Source organism: Styela clava, chromosome 2 (assembly GCF_964204865.1).
Source record: "Styela clava chromosome 2, kaStyClav1.hap1.2, whole genome shotgun sequence".
Classification (NCBI taxonomy): Eukaryota; Metazoa; Chordata; class Ascidiacea; order Stolidobranchia; family Styelidae; genus Styela; species Styela clava.
Genome location: NC_135251.1, coordinates 22,505,933 through 22,529,019, shown reverse-complemented (window position 1 = coordinate 22,529,019; position 23,087 = coordinate 22,505,933). Strand labels below are relative to the sequence as shown.

General features: G+C 33.7%; 1 protein-coding gene across 1 annotated transcript; it reads left to right on the top strand.

The window, feature by feature from the left end:
* Positions 1-2,951: 2,951 nt before the first annotated feature.
* On the top strand, positions 2,952-22,886 carry LOC120335362 (ATP-binding cassette sub-family C member 4-like). Its single transcript, XM_078120133.1, has 27 exons — positions 2,952-3,050; positions 3,238-3,453; positions 3,825-3,914; positions 4,395-4,558; positions 4,841-4,966; positions 5,453-5,591; positions 8,078-8,185; positions 8,954-9,061; positions 9,513-9,617; positions 10,511-10,702; positions 11,007-11,219; positions 11,400-11,468; positions 11,659-11,764; positions 11,878-11,987; positions 12,193-12,368; positions 12,600-12,769; positions 15,292-15,438; positions 15,923-16,002; positions 16,411-16,561; positions 16,844-16,963; positions 17,476-17,693; positions 18,373-18,567; positions 19,158-19,316; positions 19,701-19,790; positions 20,272-20,444; positions 22,401-22,506; positions 22,767-22,886. The coding sequence occupies exons 1-27, from the start codon at positions 3,000-3,002 to the stop codon at positions 22,884-22,886; spliced, it is 3,702 nt and encodes a 1,233-aa protein (XP_077976259.1). The 5' UTR covers positions 2,952-2,999.
* Positions 22,887-23,087: the final 201 nt, after the last annotated feature.

Here is a 23,087-nt window from a genome sequence, read left to right as displayed (position 1 = left end):
AACTTTTTTCGGCTCGCGTGCCAGAATTGGCTAAATTCAATGAAAAAATTCTTCCGCGTGCCGACCAAAATTTTTGAGAACAGACTGCTGCCATTCCTAAAAGTATATGTGAAGTGCCGTTACTGTAAAATACGTATGTACTAAAATACTGCTGTAATCAAAATGTATTAAATCTCTTACGTATCTGATGCCACTTATATTTCTTTCATCATCATTTTATAACGGTAAGTTAGTAAGTAACTCTAACCAACATGCGCTGTACAACTTCATAAAACAAGCAGAAATGATGAAAAAAGATGTCAAGGACGTACTATATTACGTGATAATGCAGTCAAATGAATGCTGGCTTTTCTCGGCAAAATTTTTCGACAACTAACTCAGTTGTTACATCATAATGTGTATCTTTTGTAGCCATATGTCATATAAGGTCAAAAAGAGTTCAAATAAATAACGGATTGCTAACCAACGATATACTGTATAATAAATAAACGAACACCGAGTTTCATCAGATATTTCAGAGTCTTGAAACTTTTCTATCTGAAGGAGAACGATCTCGTTTTCGAGGCCTCGCTCGCGTGCCGAATAAATGGGCTCGCGTGCCAGGGGTTGCCCACCCTTGGCCTAGGCCTTAAAGCAAAGGAAAAATCTTTCAAAATTCAATATATTCACGGAGTAACTTCCTACTCAGAAATTAGCACGGGTGCAATTCACGCGCGTGTGTGAGTGTGAATGCAATGAGCGTTCTGGCAATCGGCATTCTTACTTACGATGAATACTGGATTCCATCATCCACGGCAACTTAGAACATGTCTGTATCATTGTGTATATTTCCTGAAGCTGTCATGATATCGATGGAAAGTAAACAAATATTCATGTCTTGCAAAATATAGGGCATTGAAATAGTTTCATTATATTCTTCGGGCAAGATGAGGCTATAGTAGTGGAAACGTATCTGAGTTTTCTAAAGGGATAATTTGTCTTGAATTGATTAGTAATATAGAACTTTTCATTAAGAAATATACATTTATGTGAGTTCCTATACGCGAAATGCACATTAAAACCTAAAATAGGGTATTTATCAATATTATAAGAGGTCCTTTTTAAATAGATTCAATGCAATCGCGTCCGAGCATATTAAATGAGATAAATATGTGTCATAAAAATTTTTTATTTAGTTGTTTTCTCTTCCACTATACTTACAACAACAACTAAATCATTTACAGGTTTAGAAAGTCAATCAAATACTAAAGTCGTAAAAATGCATCTCTCACATCTTGTGCTTTCTGTGTCGTCCTGTTGGCAAATGAAAATTTGAAACTGAGAATGAATGCACACTCTTCAAACTAGGAGGTGTCGATTGGAAAATGATAATTTCGTTAGAGCGATTATTTAATAAAGGGTATTCAGTAGAGCAAGGAATCACGACTTATATAAGCCATAGTGCAAACAAGAGAAGTCCAGTTTCTTTAGTCCAACAGTTCTTTTTATCCATCTAATGTGGGTCCACCTTCAAATCTTAAATATATAAAAGTTTCATCTTGCTTGCATCTTAATCGAGTTTTGTACAAGGTTATTTTAGATGACTCAGCAACAGTAGGTTTGTAGATCTGTGTAGGATATCAGTCCAAGTTAATCTTGATCCTCTTACTCCAGAGCAGCTGGTCGTAACCGTATTTCTATCGGTGGGGTGCGCCCAATATCTGTACGAATTTTAAAAGACAGGCCAATCCACAAAATTTGTGTACTACAACGCAATCAAATTATCAGTCAAATGATCGTCTACAACGTAGATTATAAATTGTTGTTGTTGTGAGAAGAAAAAAGTTGGTGACGAATTTCTTCGAATCGGTCCAATTGCTAGATTAGGTATCTCAGCTCTTGGCCTGGTACACAGGCACGTTCACCCTCTGTAATTTGCAATGATGTGAGTGTATACTATGTAATGACTGATATTTCAGGGAAAAATCCTACCACGCTTTGGAATGTCTCAGTGGAAAGTAGAAAAGGAATCTGTTTTGTACTCGTTTAATGTAGAGTTCGATTTTCTAGTACTTTTGAAATTCGAGAAACATACCTAATTCGTTTTGAATAAACACGAAGTGGAATCAATGAATGATCTTATCTCGACTTATAGTGTTCTACAATATACAATGCTGTGGTGCAACAAACGTCATTAATTAGACATTGGGTTTTTGTGGCGACAGAATAACTTATGAATCAATATCTTGCAGTTATCAGTTTAATGAATGTAGAATTCTTTAGCAATTTTTGTAGAAATGAAGAAATTACGACCAAATCCAATGTCTCGCGCAAATATATTTTCCTACTTATCATATTGGTGAGTAATTTAACATTTACGGTTTACGATATGAAAATTTCAAAATCTTCAGATTAGCTTTTATTCAGGCATTGAATAAATATTCTTATGTGATAATTTTTCAAGCGTAATCATATATTATTCGTTTTCTAATGAGCGTAATTACTTCAGTTGTTTAAGAGGATTGCTTTTTGGCATATTTGGAATGAAATATATGTAATTTGTAAATGTCACTTTATTGTATTTGTAATGTAAAAATAGAATTCGAAATATTCACAACAAGAATTGGTAAAATCATACAATGTCATGAATAAATGCAATAGCATCACCATTCAATCAGGTGGTTGAACGATTTTTTTGCTGAAGGATCCAAGCGAACGTTACAAGAGTCTGATATGTTTGAACTTGATGCTTCTTATATGTCCGCAGAAATAACAAGTGATTTAGAAAGGTACGTTTAGAAAAAATAAAGTAACTCATTTCTTGTACAATACCAATGTCTCAGATGATGGACAATGCTGGTGTAATCCCAAAGTGAATGGGATACCAAGCATGATTGTATATTACAAAGCCACGCTCACAATAAATGATATTCCATCTGCCAATTTTCTTCAGAAATTGGGAGAAAGAAATTCAAAGATCCAAAAAAGTAACCGAACCGAGTTTAATTCGAGCAGTAGCAATGACATATAGAATGCGATATATGTTATGTGGTGTTTTAGTTGTTATGCAAGTGAGTAGTGACTATTTTGATTTACGTAATTTTCAATTGAATAGCTCTGTCGCCTTTTAAGTTATTATTTCCATATTTATAAAAATTCATTAGATGAATAATTCATTGCAAAACTTGAATTTTTTTTTATGTGTTTTACACTTACAACTCAAATGTAATCAAAATATAAACAAACTTTTTGTTTTAGGAAGGTCTTCGATTAGCAGTACCAGTTTTGATAGCATATCTCGTTAAATACTTCGAAAATCAAGCTGTTACTACAGTTTGGCATTCATATGCTTGCGCCACTGGGATAAGCGTCGTTACAATATTATTGGCTTTTATTCATCATCAATATTTTCATGTAACGCGTACAATTGGATGGCTTATGCGAGCATCGACCTGTGCTTTGATGTATAAAAAGGTAGAATACTTTCGTAAACAAATATATTGTATAGTCGTGTATCTATCATCGAAGAATTTGAAACTTTTTATCGATTGCCAAAAGGTAGTTTTCTATTTAATCGAGGTTATTAAATAACAATAACGTTCCCTACGTGTGTTTGTACTTCTCAGAAGCAAGGTATAGTTTTAGCATTCCAACAATCCCTATCGTGAATCGATGAACCATCAAAATACGATTATCCGAGCTTTTTAATGGTTCAAGTAACATCTAAAAATCAACTTGTTTTACCCTCTATTTGCAGTAATAAGTTTTTGTGCAAAGTCATGTTCTTTCAATTTTATAATTACAAATGCTGTCGATATTTAATCGCATACAGATTCTTTTTTCAGACACTTCGTTTGAGTCAGAAATCATTGAATAATACAACGACAGGTAAAATAGTTAATCTCGGAGCCACTGATGTTCTTCGATTTGATCTGGTGAGTAAATAATGTCAAACGCTCATCTAAAATATCTGAATTGTTTGAATACATATATATTTCAAGCTTGTGACCCAACGAAAAATTTTCTTCTTGTTTTTCAGCACGTTAATGACGTTCATTAGAAATAAAAAACAAAATAAGTAAAATGAACATATGAAATGTAGCCTTTGTGACAGAGATAGCCAGTCAAGATCCGGCCAATTGTGGCTTCAAAAAAGCCATTGAACGCAGCAAAATGACATCCAATTCCGATTCCAAGATTCGGATTCATCAGATAACAGGCTAACCTTAACTGTATTTTCCAACTCCATATTGGCAGTTGTTTTGCAAAAAAATACTCTTGGGTATAATTGTTATACAATCGAAATGGACGTTCATCAAAAAATGACACATATATATCAATTCATGGATAGCATTTGTTTGCTAGTTGTAAAAAAAGGTTTTGTACATATTACATGTGTATGCTTATTTATTTAGCTCCCTATGTTTCTGCATTATCTCTGGGTCGGGCCGCTGCAATGTTTAATTGTTGGAATTATACTCTGGCAAGAAATTGGAATCGCTGTATTATCTGGAATGGGAGTCTTGATTATAATAATGTTTTTGCAAACATTATCCGGACGGGCATTCGGCAAATTCAGGTAACCATCATCAAAAATCTATCACCCAAAAAATTTGAACACGTACCTCATCAAATATAACAGATTTTTTATCCTGCCACTATTTCATTCACTTGTATTGGCGTAGCAGTCAACTTATGTTTGCGGTGTTAAAATAGCGAGAGAATACTACTATACTAACTTCATACCCTGCGTTCAATTTTTGTGTTGTTTTCAGATAAATGTCCCACTTCGTCTATACAATTTTCTAGTTGTACGTTGTATTCTAATTCTTCAACATTAACACTATTTTGTGAAATACAGAAGTATGACAGCGGTTATTACAGATGAACGCATACGACTAATGAACGAAGTAATAACTGGAATGAGAATTATAAAAATGTATGCTTGGGAAAAACCATTTGCAAAACTTGTTTCGAACACTAGGAGGTAATTTCATTTATATTGGTTCAAAAAGGTTATATAATTCAATACGCAATATAACGGAGAAACTTTCTGTGTAGCAAACGATGTATGGAACAAACATTATGTAATTCAAATTTTCGTAACAGGGTGTCTCGATTTCTGCCTTGTGTGTATCGTATGTTCCATAAGTAACGTGCGTACCATTTGTACCGCAAATATCGAACGTTATGTGTATCGATAATATCTTCTTGATTACCTGCACCATTTACATCTCAACTTGGTGTGGGTGTATGCGGTACAACTGTTGCGAGTGGTTTTGAGTTTTGTAAGTGGTAAAAAGGGTACACATCTCATTCTATACGGCAGTTGCTATATGTTACGTAAATTAATTTTTATTGTGGGAACTGTGCTACAGTTTTAATGGATATTATCCCATATGTGTACGAATTTTGTTTTTCTTTTCTCGAACCAAAGTTTAAACATAATATTCATGATGCAATTGTTCTGTAGGAAGGAAGTTCAAAAAATTCTTCTATCGTCTTCATTGAAAGCTTTTAATTTCTGCTTCTATGCATGCCAAGATAAAATACTGACTTTTGTTACATTATTGACATATGTTGCCTTGGGAGGTACAATAACAGCGTCGAAGGTATGTTATATGAACAAAAATTTCATAACCTGTACTAATATAAATCGAATTTTTATTGAACATAACATATTGCATAATTTTACTAATAACTAAATAGGTATCGATTACAGTATAGTGTTATTACAAATCTTACATTCTCTACTTTTCGAAGCTTTTGTGCAGTAATAATTACTCTCATCATACAACTCATTACTCGGCTCGGTAAGATAATTATTAATGGTTGTGGTATTGGAAAATAACACAATAAAACGGTCAAATTAAAGTAAATTATTTATAATTAGTGATTAACTCTCTATCAGGCGCAATAACATTCAAGTTCAAAGTCGTGTTGTACATCTTTTTTGGTACTCCTGAAGTATGCGTACCAAATGGCGGGCAACGGAACGTAGTATGTGTATCAGGTTAGGGTTAGGCCATACTTTTATTCCAATGCTCCTTATTTTATTTTATTACGAGTTCGGGGACTAGCCACGTGACTCCCGTAGTACTTGGACTTAAAATTATGTCCTACCCCTAACCTGGTACACATACTACGTTCCGTTGTCCGCCATCTTGGTGCGCATACTTCAGGAGTAGCAATTTTTTGACATGAGGTTACAATATTATATGCGCGTCCTTTTGCAGAAGAGAACTCTAGCGTCTATCATTATGCTTTTAAAAAGCCATTGGTGGCGTTTTAGGGCCTTATGGTTGACGATAATGAAACAATTTGAAAGAAACCATACAAAATTGCTCTAGGATACTAGGCTAGACAGGGTTTTAACTTCTGCAGTATGCGAAGTTATTATCTCACTCCAAGAGTAATGTGAAAAATTTTATTTGAAACGGCAGCAGTAGCATCAGAATGACCAACTGTTGTTTATACTTTTTTAATTCCAAGCGAGCGTAGAATCGGATTTGGAAGAAATTGTTAATCAGATACTGAAGTTTGATCAGTCTTGTAGCTTTTATGGTTTGAGAATATTTATTTTTCGCTGTTAAGATAATACATAGATACTCTCGATGACGTCCTCGCACAAAAAGCGAATCGAAAAGTATAATGCTCTCCAGCTGGAATTTCTTTCCAAACTCTTCTGAAACCATCACAAAATGTACCTCGTCATCATAACATAACGTTTTATGGCAATTCATAAGCATGCGATATCGTGTTTTCTCACATCAATTTCAAAAAATGGAAATCTGGAAATCGCCTCAGTCGCATGATTTACAGCTTAGAACTACTTAATGACCAAGTTTAATAAGATTCGAGTAAAAGATACAGCAGCAAGTTTTTCATCGATGCAGAAAATGAATAAAAATCTGCGACCCACAGTCTACTATTACGCAATAAAATTGAAATTGTTGACTCATTCATTGAAAAAGGCTTGCCATCCCTGTTATCTAAGCATAACACCACGTGCATAGTTATATAGCATGTTATACTACAAATTAATATTTGAGGTGTTAGCTCAGGGTTGTCAAATCTTTATGGCCGAAAGGGCCACATGTAGATTCACGAATGATTGTGGGGTCCACTTGAAATGGTAGAGATAATGTGAGGTCGAAAGTTTTTATAGATATTTCAATGTGTGAAGTATGGCACTGCTTCTATTCAATATTCCGTGTGATGGACGATGTAGCAATGCAAAGCGAATTTTTCAGGACTGTCAGAAATTAGTAAATTCGCGGTGGATTTGACATGGTTCATCCTTGAAAAAACTTGCCCGTACAAGTAAGTGCTGTCAAATATTCACGTCCTGAAAACGGTCTCTTCTAGCTGCAAAGAAAAAGGCTGGGAAAGAGATTGAAATACATTCAAATATATCTCTCCAGCAATAACGTCGGCAAAAAAAACTTAAAAAGCTTTTAATAGCTGGGTGGTGATTCTCGCGCGTTTGAATGACGGGGAATAATTATTATATTATAGGTTCCAATAGTGGCTCAGATTTGTGGAAGACATCGGGCTTTAAATAATACCGCGCGGGATCCTCGGAAACCGTCGGCGGGCCACATGTGGCTCGCGGGCCACCGGGTGGACGACCCTGTGTTAGCCAATATTACTAATACATTTTTTTTATTCGGTTGACTGATAGTTTTCATTCGTTCACATTTATGTCTACCCTCTGAAAAAGAACTTTCAAGATCAAAGTTTTTTTCGGATTTCATTTATTAAAAAGACATCAGAGTAGGATAAAAAACGTTAAATATTTGTACTGTTACAGAGTTGTTGAGTGTAGTTTCTTATAGGAAAACAAGATTGTGATACATCGGTCATTCGTTCGATTTTCAACTTGCCCGCTAGCGACAAAAGGTTGCCGACCCTTAATTTATAATTTCTATCACCCCGAGTAAATTTTTTGGTATTCAAATCATACACCTATTTTAGATATTTATAGTAATGGGACTTTAGATTTTATGAAAATTGGGGTCGCGAAAAAAAAGTTTAGAAACCACTGCGTCTAGCATATTATGCTTTTAAAATTATTCAAATTATACACCTATTTTAGATATTTATAGTAATGGGACTCAGCTCATCTTTGAAACTTTCTACTTCTTATTTCGCGCTAGCAATTGAATATATGTCAACAACTAACATATCAATGAAGAGAATACAGGTATGTTTACATTAGGTCATGCGTCAATATCCTGGTAAACGTCAGGTATGATCGTTTCTTTTTTAAATCATTTTCTTGTTATTTATATTTTATGTACGCATGTGTACTCGTTATAATGATAATTATCAATGCCGTTATCTTTTTATCCATGACAAAAATATACTCATTATTGTTTTATCTTATTTTATATTGTTAAAAATATTACCTGTGGTAATCGGTCGGGTCCCCTTTCAAATCATGTAAAGAGAAAATTATTGCCAAATAGCCATTATCATTTCAATTTCAAATCTTTGTGTCATTGATATTACATTCATTTGTTTACTTCTTTAATAATTAAATATTTATCATTTGTGTCACGAGTATGTTGCTTGTTTGTATTCAATTCATTCGTTTTCTAAAAATAACCCATTTACACGGTTAATAATTTATTATTGAATTTTTGAATGGTGTCTTCATTTTACATGCTGTACTGTACTAACTATTATGAACTATAAATAAAGAATATTGCATGACTACCTGAATAAAACATGTCATTACATGTAACCATCTTGTTTGGGCCTCGTATACATTCTTAGATAGAGCACAGCTAATGGCATTTAAAAGATCGGCTTGACTCAACTACGACATATGACTTTATAACGAAAGTGACCATTGCAATTATTTTAAGTTATATTAGTTTTTGAATTTGTTATTGTAAGGTATTAGTTCCTATTGCTCTGAAATATTCTATCATTTGTTTCTGAAATAACATTGAACACTTTTTTTCAGAAATATTTGCTGATGGAGGAATTTTCTGATATTGGAAATAATTTAAGATCAAACTCCAACCAAGAAGTTTACGTAGAACTTGAAAACTTCACTGCTAAATGGGAATTGGTAAGAAGACAAATAAGGGATTTATAGTAATCGCGCGAATGATTTGTTTTATATAGCGTTTTTGTGAATCCTCTCCTACGAGGCTCTGCGGAAAGTTTTTCACTGATAGGTAACCATTTTTTCGTAAAACAAAATGCATGAATTTTGCAACAAAATAGATGGTGTTTTATTTTTAATTTAAATCTGTTTATATATCATAAGTATTTTAGAAAAGAAAAAATGTTTTTGTTGAATCTAAAGTTTTGAGTAATTTAGTTATACTTGTTATAAGATATGAGAGTACTTTTAATCGGGTATTGTGATAAATCATAATAATATTAAAGATAATTTTTAAATGAACCGGATTGCAAGTTATATTCGGCAATGTTCACGTTGCTAAACCCATTAGTATAAGCACAAAATGTGTAAATATTGTAATCAAAGTCTTCTAATTTTGATTTTTTTTTTGCAGAATGATGATGCTAATGAGAAAGCCGATATTGCGTTGAATTGTGTAAATGTTCGAGTGCACGCAGGAAAGTTGGTCGCAGTAATAGGACCGGTTGGCTCAGGAAAGGTAACAAAACAAAAATTATTGTACTTTCCTTCTAGAACACTGGTTCTCAACCAGTGGGCCATGGAGACATTTTGAGGTGTGCCACCGACAAATTAGAAATCTCAAGGGTTGTTGATTGAAAAAATTGATTCGTTTACAAAATCAGCTTCACGAATTTTGTAAAAACAAGATGTCTATTTGCAAAACATGCTTCGCCGTTAAAACGCATTGTGACTCAACAAACACATTCTACGGCATGATGACTCTAGAAGGGGGATAGCAATTTCAATATTATCGTATATTAAAACACGGAAATCAGACATCAGATGGAATGGCAAAACAAAAGTTCATCGAAAATTACATTCAGTATGGATTCACATCTTTTCCTGAAAACTGTGAAGTAAAAGACAGTGTGTGTAATGCTATAAAGTTCTTGGACATTCATTGAGACCATCAAAACTCGAACTTTATCTGAAAGCAGGGTTTTCCACATCGGTGCAAATCAAAACAAAGGCTCGGAACCCACCAAAAATTAATGTATTAGTTGATAATGTTCAGCAGCAAGTAACTCACTAATAGTCAGTTGAATAAAAATCCATTCGGAAGTTTCTTTTCTAGCATAAAAAACTTAGTGGGCCACACGATATTTATGCAACAAAAAGTGGGCCACGAACGAAAAAAGGTTGAGAACCACTGTTCTAGAACGAATAGTCAAAATAGGAACACAAAGAGGGTATATCATTTTAATTTAACTCATTTTAAATAAACGGGAATCCCAAGTCACTATAGAAGATGTTTGCATACGAGTTCGAGACCACATTTGAAACAACTGATCAAAACTGACAGGGAAGTCACACGACTTAATTTCCTTCAATAACAGTGAATTTTGTGCATTAACAAGAGTTTTGTTTCAGTCCTCGCTCTTGAGTGCAATACTCGGTGAATTACCCGCGGCTGAAGGGAAGACTACAGTTCATGGAAATGTTGTCTACTCCAATCAAGTTCCTTGGATTTTCTCCGGTACTGTACGAGAAAATATTTTATTTGGCGCGGAATTCGACGAAGTACGTTACCACGAAGTAATTCACGCATGCTGTCTAAATAAGGTACGGTCGAATATCGCATAGTCTTACCGCATAACTCATTTGACAGTTAAAAACAAAATTCTGTCAGGTCAAGCGAAGTTAAAATTTGTAATTAACAATCATGCTTCGATATTCTTACACTAAACTAAATGAAGGAAACGACAAGGACGAATAATAAGATTTTACAGATTTTATTATTTTGATTATAATATATCATCTTGAGTTATTGTTTTCTATTTTAAAAGATGATATTCTATTCGTTTATGTTGGACTGATAATATTTCTGGTCTTTTCTAAAAAATGTTCAATTAAACACTGAGCTCAGGATCTCAATCTGCTGATTGATGGAGACATGACACTCATAGGCGAGAGGGGTGTTACTTTAAGCGGCGGTCAGAAAGCAAGAGTAAGCTTGGCACGAGCTGCGTACAAAAGGAATGCAGATATATGTTTATTGGACGATCCATTGAGTGCAGTAGATATCCCTGTGGCAAGTCATATATTCGAACACTGCATCTGTGGAATGATGAAAAAGAAAGTAGGAGTTGATTTTTAAATATATTATTATTACAACCAATCACCACATCAGTTGTTAGATTAATCAATTTAATTGGATGATTACGGTTCTGGTGAACAATTGATTTTCCATGAAGTATTTATACTTTTACATACATTACATACCATTGCTAACATTCAAACTAATATTCTTCTTCTGTAGGCGCGAATACTCGTTACTCATCAACTGCAACTATTGAAGAGAGTGGATGAGATTCTCATTTTCAAAGAGGTTTTTAGTTTTCATGGCGTTCATTTTAACACAATATCCTATTATACACTTCCGGTTAAAAAACCTGTTCGCATCGTCTTCCAGTGAAGAGAATTATATTGTAATCAATGTGACATATAAAGCAATTCAATCATCTTTTTCTGTATCCTTGTTCTATCATATTCTTGTCTAAATTACATTCATCATTCAGGGAAGAATATATGGTCGCGGAACTTATGCCGAACTTCAGGATAGTTCAGTTGATTTTGCTGTTTTGCTTAGGAAAAAAGAAGACAAAAACGAATCAATTTGGGGGGGTATAAATTCCTATTCATTTGTATGATAAAAATGTTTTCAATCCAATAATAATAAAATATAACAAACATTTTCACTAGCAATGATAATATTTGTTTATTTTGATTTACTTAAGCGAAACGACCAACAGTTACAGGATCCTCTGTTAGCTTGATAGCAAACTCACATGACTCACCACAAACATCTATAGTTCCAGATCTATCAATCGAAGACAAGGAGAAAGAGGTTCATATCATCAAATACCTTTTTATATTTAAATTGCTGGTTGTAACTTTTAGCACCGCCCCCTTTTTCAAATTTGTTTGTAATTCATGGTTTTTCGATGAAGAAATTCATAAATTCTCTTTTTATATGAGTTAAGTAATGTTCTGTTAATTAAACTACCTTCTATGCAAAATGTGAAAGATCAAAATATGAAACCTCAATTTAGGGAGAATCGAGAAAGATCAATGCAGAGGAAATAGGAGAACAAGGAAGTATTGGAGGAAAAGTTTATCTCGAATATTTCAGAGTTGCGGCAAACGCAATCTTATTTGTTTTATTTTTTATCATTGTTATAGCAAGTCACGTGCTATACATTATGAACGACTGTTGGTTATTAAAATGGTGAGTCTACTTATTCCTCAGGGAAACATTTAGCTCCAGACTGGTCAGTTCGAGTTGTAGGTAAATGACAATTATTTACCTAATGTATCGGTTAATGAGTTTGGCGTGACTATGTTTAATTTTCACATGCTACATATTTGCTTATTTTCTAAAACTCTTATTTCTAAAACTATTTAACTGCAAAATTTTACCACTTGTTCATTTTTTTTTCTTGTGATAATATATCGACAGGACAACGTCATATCAAAAGTATCTCTCAAATGTGTCATCAAACATTACAGAATCTTGTTCTGAAACAGGACAAAATGAATCGTCTGAGGTTTTTAATTCGACGACATCGTTCACAAGTGTTAACAAAACAAGTACCTTTGATACCAGCTATTACATGAAGATTTATGCAGGTAATCTAGAAGAGGGGTGTCAAACTCGTGGCCCGAGAACTTCCAATGGGGCCCTCGAACGCTTAACAATAATTGAATAATTGTAATATTATTTAAGTTTTCGTTTTATCAAAATGTAATACAATTTTCAAACATTTCAAAGTTAAATTGATTATTCACACAGAAAATTTACTGATAATAGTTTTGGAAAATTAATTGCCTCAAGCTAACAAACGAATACTTGAATAAAACACTTCAGGAGTTAAATGAAACGCAAAGTACATATAGAAAAGGGGATTTTTGAAGAGAAATTGAAGTTGCAATATTTTTGCATTTCTCAAAATTCTGAAGCACATTTGATTTAGTTTAGTTTAATTTGTCACATTTCCATCAGTACAATGAAAAAAAACAATATAAGTAGACATTATCAGAATAAGCTCAGCAGTCAATATGATAAATTTAAATATCAACTTCGAACAGAGAACTTTATGTTTGGTTCGTATATCATTACAAGAGAGCTATGCTCAAATATATGGACACGTTTGAAGTAAATGAAAGTAATAGCCTTCTAACAAAAATTTTATCTTCAAGCGCTGAAAATTTCAGAGCAATTGAGAGAAAAGCAAATTTTTAGGATTAGGTAACAAGTGGGCGTGGCTTTCCACACGTTTTCTCACCACTGAGAGGGCGAAGGCACTTCCCCCACCCCCAATGCCACTCGAAAAAATTCCCATAACCCAGCGAACGCTTTCTCGCTCTGAGAACCTGAGATTAACGGCCTCTAAACGCCAAAATCTCTCTAGTGTGACTAGTCACTAGATCGATGACTTGATTGACAGGTAGCCTACTCCGGCCACTAAAAGCCTGTTTTGTCCAACTTCCAATTTCAACGTGAATTGAAATACCAAGTGATCCAAGTCACTTATCCATTACGGTACCAGGGCAAAATAAAAAAAATATCGATTTCCCGATGATCATTTGCGGTACAGTAATTTACCAGTACCTGAAATTCGTTCGCAGAACGGTTCTTCCTTGTCATATAAGAACTCAATTCATTTCCTCTTATCAAATAAAAAAAATAAGGTTGGCTACAAAATTTATGTTGTTAACATCAGAACTGTAACGAAAAGATGAGAGCGTAATTCACTGCGGTACCGTACGCCGTACGTTACCAGTACTGCAGTACCTGTTGCTGTATGTAGGCCTGCTATTCGATCGTGGAACAGTTCTTCTCTGGCATTCGATTTATCACGGTTCCATAACAGCAGATACCACAGTCTACAAATATATTCACACCAAGTGAAGCAGTGCAGTACGGTTTACCGTACCTTTAGCATCACCGGTAACCTAAAAAATCTTATAATTTTTGAGCAACGATTTTCAGAATCCGCCTTCACGCCGACGTTCGATGGCACGTGATCAGGCGTCCGCAGAACGTTCGGTAACGTCATAGCAAACAAAAACAAATCTCACCGGGCTAACAGTAATACTTGAAATAAATAAAAGTAATAGCCTTCTGGAGAAAAATTAAACTTTAACCACTGAAAATTTCAAAGCAAATGGTCCAGAATTCGAAGAAAAAAGTGATTTTATAATGATGGTGACGAAGAATAATAACAATAATAAGAGTGCCAGCATGAAATGCAAAACGATCGTTATGTCCACTACGTGTCCAATAAATATACAACTACCTAGTTACTAAAAATTATTATCAATCCTAACTCAAGCGCACCTATGCCACGTAATGGTAGGAACTGTCGCGAAATGTCTGGTCCGAAAAGTCAGTCATTTGTTTGCCTACTGATCTATACATGAAATGATAAACGTAATATTTTTGCATTACTGATATTAACAGAACATTCTCAACGATCCAGATTAACCGATGATCATGTGACCTCGATAATTAGAGTTGGTACTGTAAAATCATTTCAGCCTGATATTAGAAAGAAGGTGGCACAAAAGAGATGCCGAACGTCAGGACATATATATATGTATGATATATATATGTAATGAAAAAAAACATTGAGTTTATTCTGTAGTATTTTTGTAAAGTTTAGGTCTATATATTTAGATTACGGTTAATCATTTTAGTATGTACTATTTTTTCCTTTGAAAAACTTTGTGCAAAAATGTTTATGATGGTTGTACATGAAAATTTATGATTTTTTGTAAAAAATACTGCAAATTGCAATTATAGTGAAATGCAAAAATTATAATGTGAATTCATTGAAAATTTAAGAAGATAACAAAACTTCATTCGGCTGTTCAATTGCATCACAAATCAAAATATATGTCACAAGTATACATTATGAAAATATATCAAAATCTGTTTGCAAACAAACAATTCCCAAAATGCAATGCGGCCCTCGAAAACCCACGAGTTTGACACCCCTGATCTAGAACAGCCTTGTCGTGGACATTTGCTTATCTTGATTGAGTAGGGAGATAGACCGGAAACTGGTTAATTAAAGGAAAATTCTAATATTTGTAAATAAATAATCAAACTAATGCAGGAGACATAGTTAACATACTCTATTTTTTAGTTCTTTCCGTGATGGTGTTTTTGACTGTGTTGCTTCGTACAAATTTACATTTTTATATTTGCGTTACCTCCGGTATTCACATGCATAAGAAGATGTTTAAAGCAATCCTACGCGCCCCGATCAGATTTTTTGATACCAATCCATCAGGTGAGCCGGCATTTTCCCATTTATTGCTTTTATTGAACACGAAATGTACATATGGATTGTTTTGGTATATTGTGTTATGTTTTCTATTATGAATTCTTTTACATGTTCTTGCTCTCGACTTGAAGTTTTTCAGTCATTTAAAATTGTATTTTTTGCTAGGAAGCTATTATCTCTTTTATTTAAAAAAAAATCGGGCTAAGGGATTCGTTTTTTTGTGTGCATTGACGTCATCGAAATTAAAAATTGCTCACGTTGTGGCGGTTCCGCGTTCGCGTGGGCTATCTGGTGGTCAGGCGGTACCGGTAGCTTACTGTTGAAGATTGCATACCCGTACTACTTCGTTCTGGCTTTCGTGTCCATATATTTGGAAATCACTCTCTTGTATTGAAGAGAATTGATTCTGCAAATTGTTAGTCAAATGTAATATGCGCGGTATTTCACATAAATCTACAATTTATTAAAACTTATTCTGTTGATAATTTAGGAAGAATCCTAAACAGATTTTCCAAAGACATGGGACAGATAGACGAGCTTCTGCCTATCACATTCCTTAATTTTCTGTGGGTGAGGGAAACAATATTGAATTTCAAATCGGGTTTCCGTTCATGATTATTTTCTGATTTATTTTCATCCATAGCATTGACTGTTTGTGAGCCATCTCATCTTCAATTGGAACTTATTTAATAGCGTTTGCATTAACTATTTTTCATTCGTACTTGACTAAACTGATTAAATGTGTGCACAGAAAAATTATTGATAAATAAATTTTAAAATTTCTCTTTGAAAATGTCGGGAATGCCATACTGACATTATAAGCAGTTTTTAAGAAGATACTGTTTCTTCTGTTATAACAGGATATCATCAATGGTAAACCTTTCTACAAGGACAAATCGTCGTTTCATGATATGTATGCTCATGATTTTCACAATTGTAAATTTCTGTTATTCTGACCTGTCTTTTATCAATTTACAGATTTTTGGCGCGATCGTCAGCGTTGTAATCCTCACATCTGTCGTCAACTATTTTGTGATCCTTTTGATTATTCCATTTACCATTTACTTTCTCTGGCTAAGAAGCTATTACTTGCGTACTTCAAGAGATATAAAAAGACTAGAAGGATCTTGTAAGGAAGCATTGAATAGTTCAAACGATTAACAAATTTTAAAAATTACAAATTCACATTGTAACAGATAGGATTTGGACGGGTATTTAAAAAAAATAATACAGACCTGCAAGCGGGCAACTAGTTGTTGAATTAACCTAGTTTTCCTTATGATTCGGCATTCATGTAATTTTTTCAAACGATGACATCAAAATCTACAAATAGAATCATTCAATATTTTGTCTAAAATAGTTCAATCAGCAGTAGCATTCTTGTTTGTTTGTTATATAAAATTTTATCCAGGTAGGAGTCCAGTCTTCAGCTTGCTATCATCAACTTTACAAGGTTTACTCACTGTTCGTGCTTTCGGTGTTCAACAACAATTTGAAGATAAATTTCACGAATATCAAGATTTACACAGTGGTATTTTTTATATTATAAACGTATTAATTATTACCGACATGTTATTTGATTATTTTTAAAGATGTGAAAAGAGTTATATACCATAAATTAAAATTTTGAAGCTGTACATGTTCAATTTTAACAGTGTTTATACAGTGTATAATATTGCATAAGTGAGAAAGAATATTAATTTTTATTGACTCTAGTTCATTTGATAACTAATTATGCTCTAATTAGCTCTAACACATAGACAATACATTTAGGTGATTGAATTGATATAAATACATGTTGATAAATGGACCAAAACATGTATTGAAAATCAGTTTTTATTCATGTAATACAAAATGTTACAAAAGGATCTTGCTGAATATATTTTTTGATAAAATTTTACAATAAGTTCGGTATCATCTTCCAGAGTTTGCGAACAAAAGCTTCGAGCTGATTATCTCATTTTACTGTTAGTGCTTATATTAGTTAAAGAGGCATGTCGTTGTCGTTGAAATATCAGCTAAATTTATCTTTTCTCCTTCCAGCGTCATGGTTTCTGTTTCTCGTTGGAACAAGATGGTTTGGATTACGACTCGATTTGATAACTGCTACGTTCATATCAGCTGTTGCATTTTTCTCCGTAATTGGCGCTTCATTACTGAATCTCAATCCGGGTGAAATTGGATTAGTTTTAACTTACACAGCATCCCTCATCGGTATGTTCCAATGGGGAGTTCGTCAAAGTGCAGAAGTTGAAAATTTAGTAAGTAGAAAAACTTATTCAGAAAGCTAATGAAGGGTACCCTTCCTTTACACTTTTCACATTCTTTCAAGCTTTCGATAATGTCGTAAGCACTTTTTTGGTTTGAAAATTTCATGTATACCTAATTAGCTGCCACAATATATTTATATACTACTGTGAATACATTATAAAGGGCTCAATGCTTCTTTGCAGCATCTTTCGAGTTATATCTATTGAATGCATTCTATATCTGTATAATACAATTGGAAGCAAATTGTTAGAAAAAGAGATAAACATAGATAAAAAAAAACGTTGACAATTATCTAATTAAGATGAATTTATTATAAACTTCTATTCAACCAATATAATAAAATTCAATTTAAACGATTATTCATTGCATACAAATTTAACTTATCGTTTGCCTGAATTACTGTTATTTTTTCAAATTTCTTACGAGTCGTATGGTACGCGTGTCCGCTGATCATTTCAAAGAACTCGGGGCTCAGTTAGGCTTTACCAACACCGGATGCAACCTCTTCGTGTTCATATATTTGAGCATTGCTCTCTTGCTACAATATATACAACACCATACTCACCATGACAAATTGATATATGTCGTTAGGGTAACCTAATTTTTTCTATTTTGCATTCCCTCGTTTGCTCTCAAAATAAATCTTTATTCTACTTGAATGTCTTGCAGATGATATCAGTAGAAAGAGTTCAACAATATTATCGAATACCACCAGAAGCCGCGTTGGAAAATCCCAATAAACAACCACCAAACAGCTGGCCTAGATGTGGCGCTATCATGTTTAAAAACGTCTCCTTTTCCTATTATGATGGTGGACCAAAGGTGCTAAGAAGTATTGATTTCGTGATACAACCACAAGAAAAGGTAAGTTACCTTTGAAACGAAGTTAAATAATTACCTAAGTTATATATTTCAATATTCAAAAATATTGATAGGATTCACGCAATGTTTATTCACCAATTTTATCCGTTTTTTTATCATATCCTAAGACTAATAAACTGTCGACCATGGAACATGGTAACACAGTATTTATTAATTCAACTTTTTTTCGTCTTTAATGAAACTTTGCTCAAAGTATAACGTTATAACAAGCTATTCCTGTAATGTAAATATTTAATACTTTTATTCATTCGAAAAACTCTTTTCAGCCTAATGATGGTAATGTTAGATCACATCATTGTATATATTTAAATGAAAGATATGCGTTTGATGTATATTTGGAAAATACTTTTTGGCACAGAAAATGAAGAAAAGAGAGAAATAAAACTCTCGACAGATAATGCAACATGAATTAGTTGAACTGAGTTTAAAAACGTTTGTCGTAACTTAAAGAAGAAATGAATTTAAATGAAACAGAATTACCTAGGTTCTCTTCGTGACACTTTGAATGATTTGTGGAGATTGAATTTTTAAAAAATCCTCAATAATATAAAGATGAAAACATTTCACCTTAGATTGGAATTGTCGGACGAACGGGTGCCGGAAAAAGTTCTCTTATAGCAGCACTTCTCAGACTGTCGGAACTAACAAATGGTGAAATATTCATTGATGGAATTCCCATATCATCCTTAGGACTTCATGATCTACGCAAAGCACTATCTATAATTCCACAGGTCTGAACTATTTATATTATACAATATTATAAAGAATTCTGCCAAATTTCGTTGTTTGAAGGTTGACTTTCAATTCAAATTTATTCAAAAGTCAGCTACGGTTCCACCACTTTTCCGTAATTGGTCTTACAAACCGCGTGTTTTTTCAATGAACGTTAACTGTTGCTATATAAGAAGGCATACCCAAATGGAGTTGCATACTCAGACTCGATTTCCTGAAATCAGAAACTTGCCTAAGAATACACAAAACCCTGCACGAATGCAAAATGCTATAGAAACTACAAGAAAATAACCATGACACCTTGGCAAGAAATATTGACTGACGATAAATTTGAAGCAATTAAAGTCCTCTGACATTTACTGAGTAATTCTTTCATTTTATAGGATCCTATCCTTTTTACTGGAACAATGAGAAGAAATATTGATCCTTTCAACAATTATTCAGATGAAGATTTATGGAACGCATTGGAGCAGGTTTCATTAGTCCCATAAGTCACAATAGCCAAAGGCATTTTTTTAACTTGACGTTAATACAGAACCTTTTAACATTAGGCTACTGCATGCGTACAAGTGCTTTTTAAGACAAAATTTTCGAAAACAAAGTAGCATTACGCTAAGTGCACGGTTAGCTAAACACAGTTGGTTTTACCCGAGCTATCATTGTGGAAATACCGACATAACTCCTTGGACGTGATTGGTCAGTGGCAGAAAGACTGACGTCCATGAAAAACGTTTCGGAAAGTATAAAGATGACGTTTTCACCATATTATACAAAGAACTACTATACTAGACAGCGAACGTTAATGTATGTACGCAAATAGAAATAGCCATCATTTGGATAATTCTAGTTCGCCTAAAAACGCCACTATTCTAGAATTAACAACCATGAAGTACATAAAATATGATTGCTTAATCACCGAAACCTAAGATATCATATTTTTCTTCGTTTTGTAAGGTTCAGTTGAAAGAGTTTATTGAATCTTTTCCTATGAAACTGAACACAGAAATCGTTGAATCAGGATCTAATCTCAGTGTTGGACAAAGACAACTTGTTTGTCTTGCTCGAGCAGTTTTGAGAAAAAGTAAAATTCTTGTGATTGATGAAGCAACTGCAAATGTTGATATCAGGTATAAAAAGTGAAAAATTCATAGGAATTGATTCATTGAATTCATTGAAATAGATGGGAAACTCAAAAAGATAAATACCAGCAATTTATGATTAAATATAGTATATATTTACACCACTGTGCCGCGATTATCGTAGTATATCGTTATGACATCCTGAAGACAACAAAAATATTGTGAAATCTACAAAAATTTAAGTTTTCACTTGATGAAGAATGTGGTCCAGCATCGTCTTTGTAATAGTTCCAATCAGCTTATTATTACATATCACAACGAACCCAGCCCTTTGTTTTTTCTCAATTATCCGTCTACAAAGTTAGTACATTGACTCCAAAAGAAATCATCCACCCATATACAGGGTGTCTCAAAGTAAGTATACATTTTTAATTTCGGTTTTCAGGTATTCATCATAAAGCATTCATTTCTTCGGGAAACATAGTATGGATAGGTAGTCATATTGTTTGCATTTTTCAACAACTCACAGAATGACAATAAGATTAACCCAAGAAATGAGATGCAAAATTGCTGTTTGGCAAGAAGCATCTGAATCGGTAAGAATTCAGATCTTCTGTAACTAAGTATTTGCAATTAATTTGGCTGTTACACAACGAACAATTTATGCAATTTATCATAAATTTATGGAAACTGGATCTGTAGTTGACGCACAAAGATCAGGAAACTAGGAACGGTTAGGAAACGGTCTTAGGAAAACATTCACAGTCGAATTAATTCCAAATTCTCTTTTAAAGAGACGCTGAGTTTGCCGTACTGATTTATATGCTTCTTGCCAAACAGCAATTTTGCACCTCATTTCTCGGATTTATTTCCTTGTGCCGCGGACTAAAGTGTCCGTTTTTATATTTTGTGTATATATAGATTTTTTATTTCAATAAACAGTTATGTTGACACTTTTTTAATCCTGTTTTGTCGGATTCAGACTCCGACCACTAACTACACATGAGAGAAAAACTCTCTCTTTCGCTCTCTTTTTCTCCGGCGTCGGGCTGGAGGTCGGTTGCGTTTTGTTGTGTCCTCCGTCCATGTCGTACTAAGTGTAATTGTGAAGTTGACGTACAATAAACAACCAATCCGGAACCCTTGAGTCTTCTGATTCATCTACAACCACAGTAGCAACATCTTCTGAAACTGTGACAATGGCAAGCACGCCAGTATATGAACATCATTCAGACTGTGACACCTGTCATTCTGTGGATTGTTGAAAAATACCTAAAACAATATACTCAAAATCTGTTCCTTATTCTTACTGTGTTTTCTGAAGAAATGAAAGCTCTATGATGAGTACCTGAAAAACAAATCAAAATTAAAAATGTATACTTACTTTTGAGACACCCTGTATTTACCGCTCACGCAAGTCCGTGTTAAAGTACATTTTCTATTTAAGTTGTGAACTCACCTAGATAGTGAATATAATTGGCTTCACGGGAAAAATTGAACGATAAGCGTAGTTGGGAATAGCTTCATCTTAAAATATTCTAATTTTGAAGAGGCATTCATTCTACGGATTGATCGATTTGTATTTAATTAACCAATGCTTATTGTCTGATCACAGTGTATCAGCATTAAAAATTCAAATTTATTCATAAGTAAAGTAGGTATTTCTGAGGTTACCTTATGATTCTGTTTTTAATAAATAATCCTTTACATTCAATGTTACATAATTGATTGGATGTACACTGGTAAAGGGAGCACTATCTATGATGGAAGTTAACTGTAAAAATTAATTGTAATTAGTTTGAATTAATTATGACTACATAATTTCGGTTGATTAATTTACCCATTAAACATTCTCAGCACCACTCATAACGCATTACCATGTTTTTCCTTGTCTTTTCGCACAACAGTCGCAAATCCATTAGTTGAAAACAGCAAACGTGACTCACTAATTCTCCCAATTCCCAATTCTGAATTCTCATTCTGAATTTTTTGTTTTACTTTTAGGACAGATCGTCTGATTCAAGAGACGATAAGACAAAAATTCAAGCAATGCACTGTTATAACTATTGCTCACCGAATAAATACAATAATAGATTCAGACAAGATATTGGTATTTTTTTTTATTATCCAGCGACAAATCGGATGCCGATTTTACTAGATTACAATTCATTCACGAGTACTATAAATTTGTGCTAAAATAATGGTACTCCTGATGTATGGGCACCAAGATGTTGCATAACCTGAACCCTAACCTGGTACACAACCTGAGTTCAGGTTGTGCGCCATCTTGGTGCGCATACTTCAGGAGGTCCAAAATAATGTTGTTAACATGAACTCATTTGTGAATACAATTCAATTTTCTATCTATAGGTGCTAGAGGAAGGACAAGTCAAGGAGTTCGACAAACCAAGTGTTCTTTTGCAGAAAAGGAATGGCCTGTTTGCTAGCATAGTAAAGAGCGCTGGTCTATCTACAGCAGAATATCATTGAGAATAGAAAGGCTTCAAAAGTCACAAGAATCGATGTATTTGTTTATGCTTTCAATTCGTTTTTATTCCCCGCACATATAAATACTGGCTATGAATAATATATATTCCGACGTGTATCAGCATACTATTACATTTTTGCAATAAACCGTATTCAAACTATTGGGTACAATCTTGCACAAACACAAGTTCCGGCGCAAACAAA

What these genes read in the sequence shown, in the direction of transcription:
- LOC120335362 (XM_078120133.1), top strand. Translation starts at nt 3,000, where the DNA reads ATGACATATAGAATGCGATATATGTTATGTGGTGTTTTAGTTGTTATG. An exon ending in AAAAAGACTAGAAGGATCTT is followed by an intron (nt 16,562 to 16,843) that starts GTAAGGAAGCAT and finishes AATTTTATCCAG; the next exon opens with GTAGGAGTCCAGTCTTCAGC. An exon ending in GTGCAGAAGTTGAAAATTTA is followed by an intron (nt 17,694 to 18,372) that starts GTAAGTAGAAAA and finishes AATGTCTTGCAG; the next exon opens with ATGATATCAGTAGAAAGAGT.